Source organism: Armigeres subalbatus, chromosome 3, assembly GCF_024139115.2.
Source record: "Armigeres subalbatus isolate Guangzhou_Male chromosome 3, GZ_Asu_2, whole genome shotgun sequence".
In the NCBI taxonomy this organism is placed as follows: Eukaryota; Metazoa; Arthropoda; class Insecta; order Diptera; family Culicidae; genus Armigeres; species Armigeres subalbatus.
The window spans coordinates 135,608,700-135,627,411 of record NC_085141.1 but is presented as its reverse complement, the minus strand read 5'-3'; the positions used below and the strand labels follow the sequence as shown (position 1 = coordinate 135,627,411).

The 18,712-nt window shown below is 37.2% G+C and overlaps 1 protein-coding gene and 1 long non-coding RNA gene across 3 annotated transcripts; both read right to left on the bottom strand.

Moving 5' to 3' along the window:
• Positions 1-458: 458 nt before the first annotated feature.
• Positions 459-6,246, bottom strand: LOC134225828 (mitochondrial 2-oxodicarboxylate carrier). 2 transcript variants are annotated; one of them, XM_062706200.1, is made up of 7 exons: positions 5,860-6,246; positions 4,545-4,741; positions 4,299-4,481; positions 4,147-4,244; positions 1,940-2,114; positions 1,119-1,223; positions 459-1,046 (listed from the first exon to the last, which is right to left on the bottom strand). In XM_062706200.1, the coding sequence occupies exons 2-7, from the start codon at positions 4,704-4,706 to the stop codon at positions 849-851; spliced, it is 921 nt and encodes a 306-aa protein (XP_062562184.1). In that variant the 5' UTR covers positions 4,707-4,741; positions 5,860-6,246; the 3' UTR covers positions 459-848. The 2 variants fall into 2 exon arrangements, with proteins under 2 accessions (XP_062562184.1, XP_062562185.1); XM_062706201.1 differs by lacking the exon at positions 5,860-6,246 and adding an exon at positions 5,681-5,764.
• Positions 6,247-6,963: 717 nt separating this feature from the next.
• On the bottom strand, positions 6,964-8,011 carry LOC134220908 (uncharacterized). Its single transcript, XR_009982098.1, has 4 exons — positions 7,870-8,011; positions 7,559-7,796; positions 7,307-7,501; positions 6,964-7,227 (listed from the first exon to the last, which is right to left on the bottom strand). It is a non-coding gene; the product is annotated as an uncharacterized LOC134220908 (long non-coding RNA).
• Between the last annotated feature and the right edge of the window lie 10,701 nt (positions 8,012-18,712).

Here is an 18,712-nt window from a genome sequence, read left to right as displayed (position 1 = left end):
GATTATTCATCAGAATCGAAGCGAATCATCTTTGTTCTTGAAAATAGAAGTCCAATTTAGGAAAAACAAACAAAACAGACATGTCTTTTGTTGATTAGCCGCAAAAAAAAGATGAAATCATCATCGTCATCATGGGGTCTATTTTGTTTTGACGTTGAGTGGTTCTGCCGTCGACTACAAAAAATATTTTTTAAATATTTCATAGTTAAAATAAATAGTTTTTGGTGGTTGTTTTTAAATCTAAATTATTTATTTTTTCAATATCTTATTTTATGTACAAACAATTTTATTCAACTGGATTACCTTTTCTCCGCGGGTTAAGGGGACAACATCAAGTAATGAAACCCAGTATGGAAGCTTTCATTATAAAATTATTTTAAAATTGTCATAAACCTTGAACTTTTTTAGTTGGGTTAGATACAAAGGATGTGATTTATCTTTTAGAATAATAGAACATATTTGTTTAAATTTTTAATTAAATGCTCAACAATTTGAATATTTATAACACTTTACAACAATATATTTTTTTCTTATTGATTTAACATGCTACAATGCTAAGGTTAATATGCGTTCTCTCATGTAAGTGTAAAATATTGAATTTCATCTGGACAACATATTTAAAAAAATCCACTTTGAATAAACTCTATTACACATAAATGCTTATAGTACGAATAAAACTGACATAAATTAAATGTTTCGCAAAAATGCTTGGTGGCGATAATTGGAATTGATGTGATTGTCAACAGTCGTTTTAAATAACGTTAAATATACAAATAACACTTCAAAAAGGAACACCCTGAGGTTGACTTGAAAGTCGTTGGCTATAGTTTAACTGCAGTAACTTCCGGTCATTGTTTAAAGTAGTTATCAAGAAAAGCGTACACGTAATCGTACACTACCAACATGATTGCTCCACCTGGTCCCAAACGCATCACTTTCGGCGTCAAACCCTTGTATAGTGCTGCGAAGCCCTCCTCGCGATACACAATGGCAATCGAACCTAAAGTGGATTTGTACTTCACCTGACCAGGCACTGGTTGAGGACCCTGAAGAATTGATCGTAGGCATTAGTTTTACTATATGCTTATCCTAGGATTGTTTGAAATTTATTTGTGTACCTGAATTCTTGATTTGGCCACATCGAACGGAATATTTACAATCGATCCAAGTGTGCCGGAAACGAAACCGATTCCAACCTTCCGTAGGAACTCTTTTACGGGATCCTGGAATAAACAATCGCAGCATCATAACATTTTCCTATGCATCATCGGCGTGGCGTTTCCTTTATGAGTGGCTAAATTTTAAATATGAGAAAAAACTATGGGGGTATGCGACTACAACATGATGACAGCCATCCTATAATAACTATTCACGCTTCAATTAGATTAGATCAATTGAAATACAAAATAAAAGACAATACATGTTCAATCAAATGGAAATATAAATAGAAAGTTAGTTGTAGAACTTGTTCAAAGAAATGTCTTCATATTAGTATTTTTTTGGAAAAATTCCTTTATCAAATTATTGGATTATTTTTACTTTCTGGATTCTATAATGCATGCAGAATAATTTATTTTATTATTGGCAGTAATATTTTGTAGGTATTATCATCAGTTTTTTTGCAATCCATTGATATTTTTTAAATAATTTTAGACCAGCAAACCCCTTTTTGATAAGATTATTCGAAGCTGATCAAACCATTAATTACCTAAGTGAATTTTCTCCGTCGAAGTAAGTCAAGCACAACATTGACACATGCTAGCCTAACATGCGCGATCTAGGAGGAATGGCAAACAAACGCAGGGAGTTCGAACTTACCCTTTTCCATCCAAAAGCACTAGTCATTCTTTAGAGTAAGCATGAATGTAATGCAAAAAGTTATAATAGAAATGCACATCAATGAATCATCTTCCCAATCGAAAACTATGGTTCAACTTACTTCGTACTCCGGCAGGATGCCCTTCACACTATGGTAGAACCCAAAGTAGATCATGTTGAAAACGCCATTCCGACCGATCGTTGCCGTCAGTCCTCGGTTCAAGCCGTTCAGCCCAAAACCGGATTCGTTGATGATCTGCCGCGTTACGGCCCATGTGCTCGGAACCTGGCCAACTCTGCGGAAGAAATGCAAATGGACACTGTCACTGGCCGATCATGTAAAAATCGAGTGGCTCAAGCGCCACTCTTTTCGTAGCCCGCACGATGCGTCTATTTTGTTCCAGGGTTAGTTTACTTCAAAGGCACCGTAGAGGAAGTCGAGCAAATCCTCTTACGAACTACGCAGAAAATCGGGAAACAACCCTAATTATATAATAACTCAAATCTGTCAAATCAAAACCCTTCCTCCAAAGTGCAGTATGAGATCGATCGACCGTCGGTTTTGCACTTAGCTGGCAGCCTGGGCACTGTTATCCTTCTGACATCAGCTAGAGTGAGGAAGTGCTTCCTTTTGGGCCTGCCTAAGATGTGGTGCTGTTCAACAGTGGGCTCTGTTAAATTTCTATAAAAAGCTGCATGTATCCGCAAGCAGGCCCGACCAAAGCCATAGTGAGCAGTGTTGGAAAAAACTCAAGTTCTCAAATCTCATCCACGATTCAAATCAAGCGCAAGGCAAACCTCACCCGAGTCATTGCCCAGAGGATCGTCCATGATTCGACTCGCGATTTGCATCATTGCGTGATTTATGTGTGTTCTTCTTAATTAAATTTATCGGAATAACTTTCTTTACTTAAAACAATGGATAGTGAATCCATACGCAAACATAAAATACGTTTCGATTAGGTTTTGACACTTTTTGGAGCGAAATCATTTTTCCGCGAATGAGCGTAAACGATGCGATTCTGCGTGAAAAACTCATGCACGATGCTTTCCCTGCAGAATCGCAAGCGAATCAGCTCGCGCATGCGGTGAGTGGGATTTGAGCATTATGCTACCAACACTGATCGTGTACTCAAAACGCATTTGTCCAAGTCCTGGTACTCTAAATATAATAAACATCCTCGGATTGTGTGGTAGTCAAAACGCAGGGATGTGAAAGCTGAGGATAAACAGCGTCATCAACGTGCACTGCCCACAAGAAATGCGACCCAACGATAATAAAGACCGGTCATCGGATCGAATAGTCTGCATACCGCATCGAATGACAACGACCAATTATACATAAATAAACTTTGTAGCCTCCCGCACTTCTTGCCCCCACAAGAATATCCAAAAATCCACATGGAGATTAACTAAACAAGAAACGAAAAACCAAATCGACTACGACTCGATTAGAACCAACGGTAAATTCTTCTACGACATCACGAACGTCCGCACATCCGACCACTACCTCGTAGCAAAATGCCTTCTGTCAAAAGTTTAAGACTCTAGTTGAAATATACCTACCTACTTCAATATTCAAATAAAAAAATAGCGTTCTTGCACCAAGTCTTTTCCCATAAGCAATCCAACGAGGCACCGCATGAAAAGCCACGCGCCTCCTTTAGTTTGTTCACGCTATCCGATGCCTTCTAGCCGCTTGTCGTTGTCTTGTCGTGCACTCTCTCCGGTGATGGCCCGTTTACATATTCGCTAGTTCTAGCAGACAATGCACTATATCCGACAATAGAATTGCATTAATTATATACTTTTAGGAGAGGAAGAATAATTCTTTACCATCAGCGTATAATAACAAAATACACAAAACCTCTCCTTTGAAATCCAATAGACTTTTTTTTGTAGTAGGATATTGCGCAAAACATCCTTCAGAAATCGTGTAGAAGTACGAAAACGGACATTGGAAACCGAAATTTATTTCTATGTTTTTGCTAATTCAACGTTTATTTGTTAACGTTTCAACGTTTTAATAATCCAATTCCAACGTTCAATTCCAATTAATAGTCTGTACGAAAATTATGCGAAACTCTTTAAGAGCTTGTTATGATTTGCAAATAATACATTGAAGCGTGGATGAAGTTAGATTTAATAGGCACATCATTATATAAAGAGCTTGATGATAGTTCGAAAACTTCTTAAACATGGAACAAATTATATTGGTGCACAGGTGACCATTTTCTTCACGCGACGCCTCTGGTCAAACGCAACGCAAACGTATCCTATGTGAGGGCATCTTAGTCTTAACGCAAACTGCTAGTGCATTCTACTTACTTGTTTTTATTGGCTTGTAAGGTTACTTTAACCATTTCGAAAGGATTCACCAAAATTGCTTCGGTAACCCCGGCACCAAGGCCCGCTAAGGAGAATGTCTACAATAAAAAAAAATTGATGTATAAAATATTGCAGATAGATCAGTTCTATACCAATGGCGTAGGCTTATCTGCACCAAACAAGAAGAATCGCTTGTACTGCTCAAAGGTTAAAAACTTTACGGCTCGTTTCGGAGTCTCTACCAATACTGGAGGAAGAATTCCTTTGTACAAGGAAAATACACCTTCTGTACTGGCCATTTTCCGAATACAATCGAAGACTCCATTGTAATAGGTCTGAAAAAAAATACATAATTTTATCTTAATAAACATAATAAAATGACATAAAATCTATCTTACGCCAGATTGAGCTGCTACAGTTCCAGGCTTCGCTTGCAGTTGGAGCCGGGTCTTGACCAGATCCAATGGATGCATGATGCAAACTTCCACAAACCCTGCTGAGCCGCCTGCACCAACTTGCATTGCTGCTTGGCGTAGAAATTCCTTCAAATCACCGCCCATTATGCCGATGATGTTTTAGCTCTTCTGATAGATTTCTGAAATGGGATAGAAAATATTTAAAATGATTGGAAAAAATCCTATCCTATAACTATCTTAGAACATGAAACTAGTATTCAGGAACTGATCTCGACTCCTGGAGAATATTAATTGTACTTGAGCATTCACTTAGAGAAAGCTACTTTCTCCTAATTATGAGTTCAAGTTCATGAATATTTTGCGTTTAACGTTTATTAGATAAGGATGCATAAGGAATACGTAATATTTTTATAGTCAAACCTAGGTGTGTTGGTGTTAATCTCTAATTTCGCTTCTTGATTTGTAGAGCTGGTTTTAAATTAAGCTAAATCAGCTGATAACAAAATAAAACAAACTGGTGCCATTGCCTTTGTTGTAAGCGCAGCGAAGATACAGCAAAGATCAGAATTGTTAGAGCAATAAAAAATGATTATAAATTTGTTAGGAAATACGCTTTTGAATTAAAATTGAACTCATAACATGTTCCAGTTATTACCCCATCATGGGCATTTCTTTAACTGATTATAAAAAATAAACATTATAATTATAAATATTATATTACAGAATAAAATGTTACAAACCCTTAAACTGAACATTCTGGGCATTTTGTTTTTTCATTATTTTACTCCACTCTGAATTATATATTCTAGTATTTTATTAAGGTCATAAAGACTCGTTTTTATATTCAGTAAAATCTAATAGTGATCTCGTATTTTGCATTCATGTTACATTGTTTTGGTACAAAAACGCATGCCACATATCCTTAATAAGAATTAAATCAAGGATTATTTTAATTTCGTATTCAGTGGAACAAACCGATTGTCTTCTCATTGGAATGGTCACATTTCGACGGTACAAGACAAAGAAGGTCAGGCATGCGCTCTACGCACTTAATTGCCTCCAAATGATAAAGTGTAGGTTGATTTGATGACATTGAGTTTAACAGGTTTATTAATTACCGTACAAAGAAGAAGAATCGTTATCATAAGGTTGCGAAAATCTCGGCAGTGCTGGATACAACTTTTCCAGGCCTCTAGATACAACCACATATTACGAGACATTCATATAGTAATAACTCTTTTGAATAACTTTGAATGAAATCGTGGTGAAAAGAAATACGGGTCCAAATATGTATTACCTTCGACTGAAATTTAGCACCACACGGGACAACGCGATATCATCAATGAACGATTTCATAAAACAAACTGATCTCCTCACAGTTCTGCTTCAGCTTCTGGACTGAAGGGTGGTATGTTTACTTTGCGCGATTCATTGATGATTGTTACACACACTAACAATATTGTACACTACGCACAGTTACGAACATGCAACAGCTACTCGAGCGGTGCGGTGGACATTGTTCATTGTCAACGTCCGTGCGGTTTCCATTCATGCGAGCGCTGTTGCAGTTATACCCCTTTCAGATTACAAATGTTATCACTTGGTAAACAGTGTCTTGATGTCAAGTTCACACATTTTATTTTCATTTAATATGAATATACTCTTTATCAAGTGATAAAGCTCGTAATCTTAACCATGGGTGCAATGACATGCGATGTTTATAAGCGAATAAACAAAGAAGTACGAAGAAGAACTGCTGTCAAAAACAGCTGATGGTCGAAAAACGCAAACTCGGTTCGAAATACACATCTGTGCACGGTTAGATCAAACAACACAATTTTGAGGTGTTTTTGATCTGGGCAAAGTTTCTGATACACGCAGGAAAATCGACACATACTTTATGGCAAAAATCCATGTATTTTTAAATATGTATATCATGTGTCGGCACATACTTAATTGCATACAAATTCACACATGGATACTATGTCCCACATAGATAGTATGTGTGAACACTCATGCAATGCATGTGGGCGCATGGAATATATGTGTCGAAACTATGGAATCCATTTCGCTACCCCCATTGCAAAAATCCATGTGTAAACTCATGAAAATAATGCGGAGTTTTTTGTGAGTGGACATAGCCGCCTCGCAGCTTACACGCTTACTTCAGTTCACCCAAATATGGGTGAAGAGTACCTATAATCGCCAAAAAGTGCACATACCTAGATATGGGTGAAGTGGCATTTACCTATATATGAGTAAACCAACTTTACCCATATTTAGGTAGCTGAGCGATAGCCTATTATAGGTAATTTTCACCCATATTTGAGTGAATTATCATTGTTTTCGTTTGTCGATTAATTGCTGTTTGTTGATTATTATATGATAAAAACAAAAGTAATTTAAACAACAATACGCAAATCATTGGAATTTATTGAAATACATATTAAATTCTTTTATCTAAAATAATATGCTGTAATGGTGCAGCGGTAATGCTTCCACCCATCTGGTTCGGATTTGTAGTACCATATTTGATAGAGAAGGAGCTGACGGGGACACCTGTAGAAAATCGTCGTGTCCGATTCGGAAATTCCTGCTTGATACGACGAATCCGTTTGCTGAGGTAAAAATATCTTTGGGTGATGTGGGCGTAGGTTGTAGGTATCTGTTTATACGGATGATTGGAAGAGAAAAAATATGTCATTGCGAGTTTGTGTATATCTATAGATTATAATTTAACATACCTGTTGATGTGAAGGGTAGGGTACGTTGCACACCGACACGGTGGTTTCCTTCTGCACTTATTATTTTAGCTCACAGGAAGTCCGGAAGTTTCAGCTCACAAGAGATTAGATTGTTTTTTGTTTAGGATAATAATTGGATTTCATACTTTGTGGTAGTCGCAGAAGCCGATCCTGTGATCTCTCTCCCACTTGAGGCTGGTAGAAAAATGAAAAGTCATTATGTGTACATACAAGGATCATAATTCAACTCACCATTTGCTGTAACGGAGCGGACTTCGATGGCTGTCCATACCGTTCGGGTCGATCTGTATCCCGGCAACTATTTAAATCCTTCAATGTTCCAGGACCAGTTAAACGAGCTTTTGCCTTATCGTGTCCCATGCTAGAGGCATACAGCGGTTTCTGACTAGGCGATTGGCTTATGCACTCCATCGTTGATTTGGTGCCCCGGGGCTCCGGAAGATGCGGCTGTGTTCGTGGTTTTGATTATCTATTAATAAATTAGATGCAAAGAATACCGACATTATATTTATTATTATTTATATTAATTTTTATTTACTCACTTTTAATGTTGGGCCAGTCGACCGATACTTGTTTCTTTGGAACCACAAATGGCTTTCAACTTTCAGTCAAATAGAGGCTGAGTCGAACAATAACGCTTACATTTTTTCACCCATATATGGGTAACCTAATTTACCCATATATTGGTAAAGCAACTTTTCTTGTAATATGAGTGAAATTCACTGATTTTCGCGGTACATTTTACCCATAATATAGGTAAATTACGCATTACTCAAATATGGGTGAAACGAGTACCTATAAATAGGTAAATTGATCTAAGCGTGTAAGCCAGGTTACCATTTTTGCATTTGTATATCATGAGGCTAGCACAATGATACTTTTATGCCCAGGGAAGTCGAGACAATTTCCAATCCGAAAATTGCCTAGACCGGCACCGGGAATCGAACCCAACCACCCTCAGCATGGTCTTGCTTTGTAGCCGCGCGTCTTACCGCACGGCTAAGGAGGGCCCCATGAAATGATCATGAATTATACCCCTCGAATCAGTTCATTATCGTCATAGAAATTATCAAACTCAATCCCTGGCATAGAAAATTTGAAAAAATAAGAAAGATCATCAATATTACCTGGTTCAGATTCGCAAGCCGAATTCACAGTCTGTATGGAGGACATCTTTGCTAAGCATTCATCTGAAGCAGGGACATCTGAATCAATCTCATCTACAGTTCTATACTTTTGGAAATACTCATATATAGATAGATCGTTCAAGGCTGTAACTTCGTCTTCGCTTTCATCTGTTAAATTGTCTGAATCATTCTCAAATTTCCAATCCGGATCTTCATCGTCGCTGCTGAACAATTCTTTTTCGGAAACATATTTCTCATCGAACATCCCTTCCTTTAGTTTCATTGGGTTGTGTACCGTCTTTCCTGTGGCAATATTTTTTACGCAGAACGCCGGTAATTGAGTTTGTCGTGATCTTATCTTATGACAAGGAAGAGGTGTGGATGTTATAATATCGTGGAAAGACGGTTGCATAGTGGTATCAATGAATGACTCATGTATTTGAACACTACCAATCTTTGCATAACCGGGATATTTTAATGACATAGCGCTGTGCGAAACTGAAGCATGACCTGTAATGAAACAAAACAAAAATTTAAAAATAATAAATTTAAAAATAAAAAAAAACATGTGGAAGATTTAATTCGAAAAAGGTATGGGAGGTAATCACTTTCCTTCTATAGGATGTCACGTCGAATGTTTTCAAATTGAACCTTTTACATGTTGCCCAAGTAACACCAAGCATTACAATATTGCACATATATCAATCACAAATCGGCATGCTAAATGCTAATTGCATTAGATCTGTTTTAATGATGTGTTGTTGCATTTATTTATCAACTGTCAGACGATACTCTAAATCAGCAGTACGAATGCAGCGATACATTACTGGTGCTTTATTTCAACATGCCAAAGCAATGAACCATTAATTCGGTCTTATAATTGCCCTTTTCCACTTTAAGTCAACTTTTGGGGCTGTGTTTTTTACAAGCATATATAGCTTCATGGTTACTTGGGTGTGCATATGCAGCTTGAGTTTTCATATCAATGTCATTGCCGGATAGTAAACCGGGAAAACAGGCTTGACGATTTGGAACAACTGTGACAAACACGACACTGTACAATTTGGACAACCTTTTTAGGCTTAAAAAGCCCTGATTAATCCACCTAACGGTAATAGCGTCTTTCTCGTGCATCACAAAAAAAAATGTTTGGGCATAACTTTTGAGGCTATAATGCTGTCCAATTTTTAGTAGGAAACTATGGGACAGGTCTCCCCGTCCCAACTTGTTGCAAACAAACCGGTTGAGGGTACGTGTCTAAAAAATTAGTGAATATTTGCTCACAGACATCTTCTCTAATCATCAACCTCAGTTGATTATTAGGTATATAAAAGTCCACAACATAATATATTATAACCTTTTCGTAACACTTTGGTGTACAAACTCGTGAACTTCGTTGGTAAAAGAAAGTGATGTTATATGATCTCACTTACCATGATGGTTCGAACGCAACTCTAGCGTACTATTCTGTTTCCTTGATAGATAAGATAACCCTTCTTCGTCTATTGCTTCGTTCGATTGAATCTGCTTCATTTCTTCTTTTTCTACTGCACTTGTTTCTACGGAGAACGCAGGCAATCGTCGTAAATTCCTTTCCTGACATGGAAGCGGTGTGGATGTCACTATATTGATGAAAGACGGATGCATAGTAGTTTCAATGTTCGACTCGTTTGTTCGACTACCACATATTTTATCTCCGGGAAATTCCATACTGTACTGTGCGAAGCTGCAGCATGTCCTATTGAAGAAAAATATATGTTTAACTTATTGACAAACGAAATTAGTTTTCAGTCGTTTAGACAAACAGACATAGCACTCTGAGATGTTTCATAGTTTATCTATTTAAGGTTCGCGAGAAATTTGGTGCTAAATCCATTCCGTTACAAATAACTATCAATCTGCCAAAACTCAAATTGGTCGGCTTCTGAGTAAAATTTTGACCACTATGGGAAAATAACCATAAATTTTAAGTAAAAGTTAAAGGAATTGGTGATATGGTTCGCCGCCTTAGGTGGTTAAACGGCCACTGAATTTTGGTTGCTTTCGACGTTTGCTTTCATCCACTACAGATGCCGATAGTGATTTTTGTCGGATAGATAATCTTTTATGTATCAAACAAAAAAAAATCGCTGGTAAAAAGTAAAAGTATACTTGAAATTTTCAAAGATATTTCCTCGGGTATATCTGTTTGTCTGAGTTTGTGATCGAAAGGTCCCACTTACCTTCAAAGTTCGGAGGTGCTGTCGAAAGTAGCTTTAACGCCTTCTTCTGAGTCTCCGCTAGATGTGTCGGTTTTCCTTCTGAATTATAACTCCTTTCCAAGTTGCTGGCGAACTTGAACGTTTTGCTATTTTCTCTTTCATGCTGATTAAGAGGTGTTGATCGTTTCAACCAAGATTTTCTCATGTTCAACTGTAGCGCACTATTTCCTTCTGAAAGGCAGCTTGTTGCGAAAATGCTGCCAGAGTGATTGAAACGTCTGGAATTTTCTTTGTCATGATAAAGAGGTGTAGAACGATTTAGCCAAGGGTTTGTTCGATTTGAACATGTTTTCCATCCTGAACGAATTGATTCCATAGGCGTCGATCGATTCATTGAGTACAGTGTTGGAGTCAATAATGGATTAATTGTCTCACAGGCTGGTTCAGTTCTGCTATTAGCTTTGTCTTTATTAACTTCCAAGACTTCAAACGGAGGATCTATCACAATGAAATTAAAAGACTGTATTAGATACAGCTTAGAACGATTGAGAAATTCAATATTTCTGTAAATAAAAGTTAAAGCTACATAAAGCTCCAATTTCGGGAAAACCGGGGCTCAAGATGTATTTTGGTTTGACTGAGAGGTTCATGCCTCATATTCATCATAGTTTATTAATCGAGAACGCTTTCACACCAAAATTCAATTTCGCGATTCAGCCAAACAGAATGCTATGGAAACGTTTCTCCTTCTCGGTTCTTCCTGGAGTTTCAGTAAAGGAATTTTGAACAGTACTTTGAAGCTTTGCCGGGCTTTCTTTTCTTAATACAATTTTCGCGCAAGTCTTAATGTTGGTTTTGCAAAAAGTTTTCGTAATTCATTCGCATAAAAATAAAATAAATACGATTTAATAAGTACATATTCAAAATTTAGTTCGATGGTTGCCTGCATTTTTTGCATCGAAGTTTGTCCTCAATTTCTCATAAATCCTCGAATAATAACAAAATTGTTCAAATTAAATTCAAAAACATTTACATCAAACAGCACTTAGGGGTCGTACATTAATTACGTAAGCACTTATTGGAGAAGGGGGGTCTGCCTATTTCTTACGCTCCATGATGATTTGCATGGGAAAAATCTTACAAGGGGGAGGGGGATTGAAAACCCCAGAAAAAATGCTTACGTAATTAGTGTACCGGACCCTTACGACTCTTCTTCATTGCGATGCCATCAGTTCGTTGGCGAATATTTTTTTAAGTATTTTTGTTTCTAGATTTCGGGGCCAAAATACCCTGCTATTGCAAAATCACTGGAAAATCATTAAAATTAAGCTGTCAGAATGATAATAATCATCTTCTTCATTGAAATTACATCCCACACTGGGACAGAGCCGCCTAGCAGCTTGGTGTTCATTCAGCACTTCCATAGTTATGAACTGAGGGGGTTTCTAAGCCAAGTTACCATTTTTGCATTCGTACTAACACGATGATACTTTTATGCCCAGGGAAGTCGAGACAATTTCCAAGCCAAAAATTGCCTAGACCGGCACTGGGAATCGAACCCAGCCACCCTCAGCATGGTCTTGCTTTGTAGCCGCGCATCTTGAACACAAAAAATCAAATAAAATTCGGGTGGTATTCAAAAAGTTGTGAAAGTTCAGGTTAGCCGAGAAATTAACGAATTCCAACTGGGTGTAATTGATTTCTGGTTATTCAGTACAAAATATTTTACTGGATAAGTTGCTGATTTACAGCACAGTATTACAGGAATTACAATCACGTGTATTGCTTACCACTTCTTCTATGGAATGACGAAGACAAAGTTGCATAGCAATGTTCTTCCAGAACATCGAGAGCTTTACTTGACATGCATCCAGCCATTGTACTGCACATAAATGAATACATTTAATAAAATAGGTTTCTCTATTTAAATAAAAGAAAGACTCACCTAGCTATATCTTGTTCCCACGAAACAAACTTGAAAGTTTATGTTTAAGATTGATATCTGATATTATTAAATTTAGAAGTTTTCTTTCAAAAATTCAACAACAAAATTCGACAACAAATGGTCTTATGAACACATTTTGTTATTTTGGCAGATTTCGTTCATGCGACTTTTTTTTGACATAAGGTCGAATACACGATATCTAAAATTCATTCATTTTTCTCAGTACAGTGATCGTTCGCTAATTGGGGCACGACCTCACCCCAACTAGCGAATGCCGTTCGCTAATTGGGGCGATTTGACAAGCGTCAATGTTGTTTACTTTTTGCATTGAACAAAAGAAAATTTTACGCGCCAGAAAATATCGATCCCGCCAAACACGGAAACAAAATGTCAACGAGTTTTTGACATCACATTCTGACGTTTAGCTGCTTTTTAATTGGGTTTCGCCCCAATTAGCGAACCCCCAACTAAAAAACGCCCCAACTAGAAAAACCCCAATTAGCGAACGTTCACTTCTTCTTCTTATTGGCATTACATCCCCACACTGGGACAGAGCCGCCTCGCAGCTTAGTGTTCATTAAGCACTTCCACAGTTATTAACTGCGAGGTTTCTAAGCCAGGTTACCATTTTTGCATTCGTATATCATGAGGCTAGCACGATGATACTTTTATGCCCAGGGAAGTCGAGACAATTTCCAATCCGAAAATTGCCTAGACCGGCACCGGGAATCGAACCCAGCCACCCTCAGCATGGTCTTGCTTTGTAGCCACGCGTCTTACCACACGGCTAAGGAGGGCGAACGTTCACTGTAATGACCTTTTTCCGCAAAAGGTCGAAATAATCATTTTTTTAGTTCAGGAGGGATTGTCACTTAGGTCGAAATTCTTTCGAATTATTATAAAATAAAGAAATTGAAGAAAAGCTCAATATTTTTTTCAATAATGGAACTATGTATGCTCTATCTATTGTTGCAATTAGCTCGAATTTTCCATTTTTGTTACTTACGACCTATTCAAAAAGTACTCTAGAAAAGATCTTGCATACAGTGTTGCTGGCTATTTTATCTTTTAAGAAGATTATGTTATAATTGAAGTCGTTATGATTTGTCATTCTATTTAAGCAAAATATAATGAGCTCTTACTCCACATTTAAGATATTGTGATAGAAAGTTAATTTTTTACAGGAAAGTATCATAAAACTGAATAAAGTGCCAATTGACATACTTCTCCTGAAAAGTAAGTAAAATATGATAGCACCACTGCTCTGATGTATACATCAAGCTAAAACTAACGTGAATCCAATGAATAACACGCCTAAAACAGACGAATCAGCATGAATTTTGACAGCTCGTTCCTGTGCAAGTTGCTTGCAGGTTGTCTGCAATGCTAATTTTATTTGCAAATCGCAATATATAGGTAAACCCAAAAGATATTTTAGTTACCAGCTGGGTGCTGCGGATAGAGCCGCTTTAGTGCTCTCAAGCGAGTAGCGGGATATTTTGATATCAATCCAATAAGCAAAATTATTTTGCAGTTACTTGGCTGTCAAACATTTCCCGCTCTTCGGATTTCTCTTTCCATGCTGCATGAAGGCGCACAAATGCGAAAGACACTACATGACTTTACGATGGTTTACATACATTCCTACTCCAATCAGCTGCTGAATCTCATGAAATCTCGTAACGAGTGCATTTTAGTTGCATTCATACTCATTTTCCACTCGAAATATAATGTGTACGCTAATAAAAATGCAAAAATTGCCCAATAGTAGACCCCCTAGTAGCGGAATTTTGCTCCTCCTGCCATAAAAAGTAGAAATTTTCAACATATTAATTCTGCTTGACATCCCGCATAATTACAAACTGTACATGGATATTTTCCCGTGCGGTCGACAACAGTATCCTTTAAGGTAGCCTCACACCTCGGGAATTTGGTCCACGGATTTTTTCCCCATGCATTTTTGCATATGCGATGTTTTTGGAATTCGGACACGGAAAATCAAAATCCCGGCCCCATTTAAAATGCACGGGGTTCAAAATCCGGCGGAAAATTTTCCCGAGGTGTAAGGTAGCCTTTACTGTTGACAACTGTAAATGAACAATCTCATATAAAGTTTTAACAGTTTGTGGTACGGTTATTTGACAAATAACAAGTTGAATGGGTTGTTAAGTTATGTCACCATAAAAAATCGTCTGTTTTCGCGTGCAAAATTTTCGCTCAACAGTATGATAAAATGTTGACATATAATGCAGGGAATAAAGAACGTTTCAAGACAAAATTTTCAAAACGACTTATCTGCTTTTGTAAACAAAGATTCAAACGACGATTTGACGAATCTGATAGCTCTCCCACGCAAACTAACACCATCAATAGGTAGGTGAAGGCTTCCGCTACCTGTTAATGGTGTTGGTTTGCGTGGGAAAGCTATCAGATTCCTCAAATCGTCGTTTGAATCTTTGTTTACAAAAGCAGATAAGTCGTTTTGAAAATTTTGTCTTGATTTTAGAGACAGCATGTTATATGTTGACATTTAGTGATGATGTCGAGCAGTTATGGTTGAATCGATCGAAAAGTATTCGATAGCCGCAACGTAAACTGTGAAGCTATATCTTACATCGTAATAATGATTCTGACCATATAACATGTTGTTTTTTTTATTATGCGGGATCTAATACCAAGTTCTGCATCTCTTCTTCACGATACATACATAAAACTCTCAAATACACGACGTTATTCGTTTAAATTAACATTTTAAAGTCTGCCTGAATTCGCCCTATAGTAGACCTCCTGGGGGTCCATAACAGTAATTTGCTTCCCTATAGTCGACACTTCATTTGATTTTTATGTTCCGTTTCGGGACGTTCTTCTTCCCTATTATGAACCCCCAAAATATTCCTATAATGGACACTCTCGTGTTTATTTTTTATCGAATTGTAAAAAATCCTCTGATTTTACTTTCCATAGCATTTCCAATGCATGTAATCAAACCATAGGACTGTAAGGTAGGTTCTCCCGATGGAATTCCATAGCAAAATGGTTACATTATGTTGTAATAATGTAAAAATGGCTATGGGGTCCACTATTGGTTGGGGGTCTACTATTGGGCACTTTACCCTAATTTATTTACTTAACACACATACGATTCATTAGGTTTTCAAAATATCATTTGTATGTGTGCAAACATAAACTTCATAACACACCCTTCATCTGTTATGAAGTTATTTATAACGCATATATGCGTTACGCATTTTATTTATGTTAGTGTGGATATAAGAAACATGTTTACCATCCAAGGGGTGGGACGCTGAGTGCACTGTTCCAAGCACACATTTCCAGGATTCGATTCACAATTGTGGCCCTCGATGTGGCACACTGCGGCACCCTTTTGGCCTTTGAATGATCAGTTCATAGAGGCACGTAAATTTTATACTTTTTTTGTCAAAAAAAAAAATTATATAAGTTTTCATGACTACCATTATTGGAAGTGACCATGGGCCACTGTTTCAACAACTTCGAATATCTGAATAATAAAAAACTTTTTTTGAAGCGCTGAATTTCAATAATTTAGTTATTACAGTAGACGTTCGATAACTGCAGGTCATTTAACTGCAATGCTTTTCAACTGCAATTCGATAATTGCAACTGTTTTGCAGTTATCGGACCGCTAAACTTCAAACTGATGTCAAACTCAATGACAGCTGCATTGCGCTGTACATTTAGATGCATTTTTATTGCATCCTGACGTCGATTGACAACCGTTTGACGTCTAAAATGCGTTGCAGTTATCGAACGGCATTCGTTAACTGAAAAGTAAACATTTTGCAGTTATCGAACGGCTACTGTATAGACGAATCCAAGTGAAAATAAGAAGAAGACACACGACGGTGTTAACTTTGACAGATCCTACAGCTCAGCATAGGGAGATCATTTTAAAATGCTTATAATAAATTCTAGACAAAATGTAATTAAAATCTGATTGATGTATGATACGGAAAAAGTTCCGAACTGTATGATAGATACATTTTTGGAAAATATTCAAAAAATTGAGATAAGTTTTCAGATATGTTTGAAGCTGAAGCGCGAGTGGAACGAGACTGGTAAAAACTACTTTTCAATGACGACGTCCGGATTTGCAAGTCGCGACCACGAACCCGACTATTCCGAGCTAATTATTTTATCGGTATCCATTGAACTCGCGTATGAACATACTTTTTCGACACAACTCGCGACTTTTTGAATAATATTTTGTTCTAGAGAACTTTATTTTAAAAAGATAACAATTTCACCGACGCGACGACATGTTTTTTCTTGCAAGTACTAACGTCTGGTGCATCGGTGGAGAAATAATAAAAACAATATCAACAAGGTTCAAACGCTTCGATCAAACGTTTGTTTTTTTTTTTCAATTTTCAGCCACTCACTAGTGCCTAACGAATGGCTTACGACTCACATTTTGTTTGCTGGGATTGTAGAGGCAGTCGTACACTGCCAAAAATATCTACACGGACAGATAAATCAACCCAAACTTTGAGTTCAATATACGCACTATTGAGAATATCGCAGAAAAAATTTACCCAAATTTGGGTAGTTTTCCCTTTCTTTCCCATGATTGCTATCAAAACTAGAGCAAGATGCAAACACCTCACCGAGGTTGCTCAGCCCAATAACCCAAATTTGAGTAAATTCAATATTCTCTATTTTGGGTTGATCAAGGTCCGCTTTGGATAAATTAAACTCAGCTTTGGGTAAATTGTTTACATGGGATTAAAGGCAAACTACCTAGTGCCAGAAAAGTCATTTTACTCAAATTTGGGTTATTGGCCCAAACCACGGTTTTGAGTGCAAACAACCCACTTTTGGGTAGTTTTGGTTTTCAGTGTATATAAGATATATCTATCGCCGTTATAAATTTCCTAAAATAAATCGATATAGGGCACTGCACGGAAACATCTCTCTCTTTCGTTCCTCATGAATTTTGACGTTTACTGGCCTTGTTGTTTCCTAATTTCTTTGCAGCGAGAAAGAGACAAAGCAGTCCGTGCAGTGCTTCATAACCACACAGAACACACCCTAATATAATCAAAATAGAACCACACATAAATTAAATAATTGCTAATTTGAGACCACACATAAAGTTTATTTGGATATATATTTTATTAGTAGTTCGCGTGGAGAATGGTTATGTGTGCGTTGATGTACATCACAAGTTAAATCTATGGATTTTTGCCAATAAATATGTGTGGATTTTTAGTAGTGTAAAAATTATTCAATTGAAAAACGGAATTTTAATATCTTTTCGCGAAGTCGAAGCAAAATTCTTTACACAAACAATGACAGTTCTTTATGGGTTTTTACAGTAGAGCAACAGAGAGGAGGAGATGGCGGCCATGTTTCACTCAAACTCTGACAGATAGCAATGGGGTTTCCCATAGGAGGGAAGAGCATCAGTTTGTTTCGACTTCGCGAATGGATCAATCAATAAGCAAAAACTGCCGCTATGAAACGAACAGATCGAGCCACCGTAGACATGTTCTGTCAAAACAACACGAATAGAAATATGCGTATACAGTGCCGCTGTTGTTTTGATGCGGTGAGTGCAAAATGAGTTATTGTAGGGTGCTATCAATACGATACACTGCGCGACTGTTGTAATGTTTCCAAAAGCGCATTTGCACAAGATTCCACGCGGCGTTCCACATTCTAAAGAAACAACCGCACCCTAGGAAACGCCGCAATGTTATCTCCCCATAAGAATCGAGTACACGGTTAGAAAAAAGTACTTAATATTAGGTACTTTTCACTCAAATCGGGGGTTCAGTGTGGGAACCCAAAATTAAGTAATTTTTTCTTGAAATTAAATAAAATTCACTTAATATTCAGTAAAATATACTTAATTTTAAATAGAAACTAACCAAAAGTTAGGTAAATTTCACTCAACTTTTGTAAACATGAGATTACTCAACGTTGGGTTCCCATACTTTAATGCCCTTGTTGAGTGGTTTTGCTCTTCATTTTATGACAACAAAAGGAAGAGGGAGGGAGATGCAAGAGAAAAAAAGTACCTAAAATTAGGTACTTTTTTCTAACCGTGTATACGGGCAGCAAAAAACGC

Excerpts from the sequence above, each read along its gene's own strand:
- LOC134225828 (XM_062706200.1), bottom strand. The coding sequence starts at position 4,706 with ATGGGCGGTGATTTGAAGGAATTTCTACGCCAAGCAGCAATGCAAGTT. Across the intron at positions 4,245-4,298 it reads CAGATAAGCCTACGCCATTG|ACATTCTCCTTAGCGGGCCT; the intron begins GTATAGAACTGA and ends TTTTTATTGTAG. Across the intron at positions 2,115-4,146 it reads TTACAAGCCAATAAAAACAA|AGTTGGCCAGGTTCCGAGCA; the intron begins GTAAGTAGAATG and ends TTTCTTCCGCAG.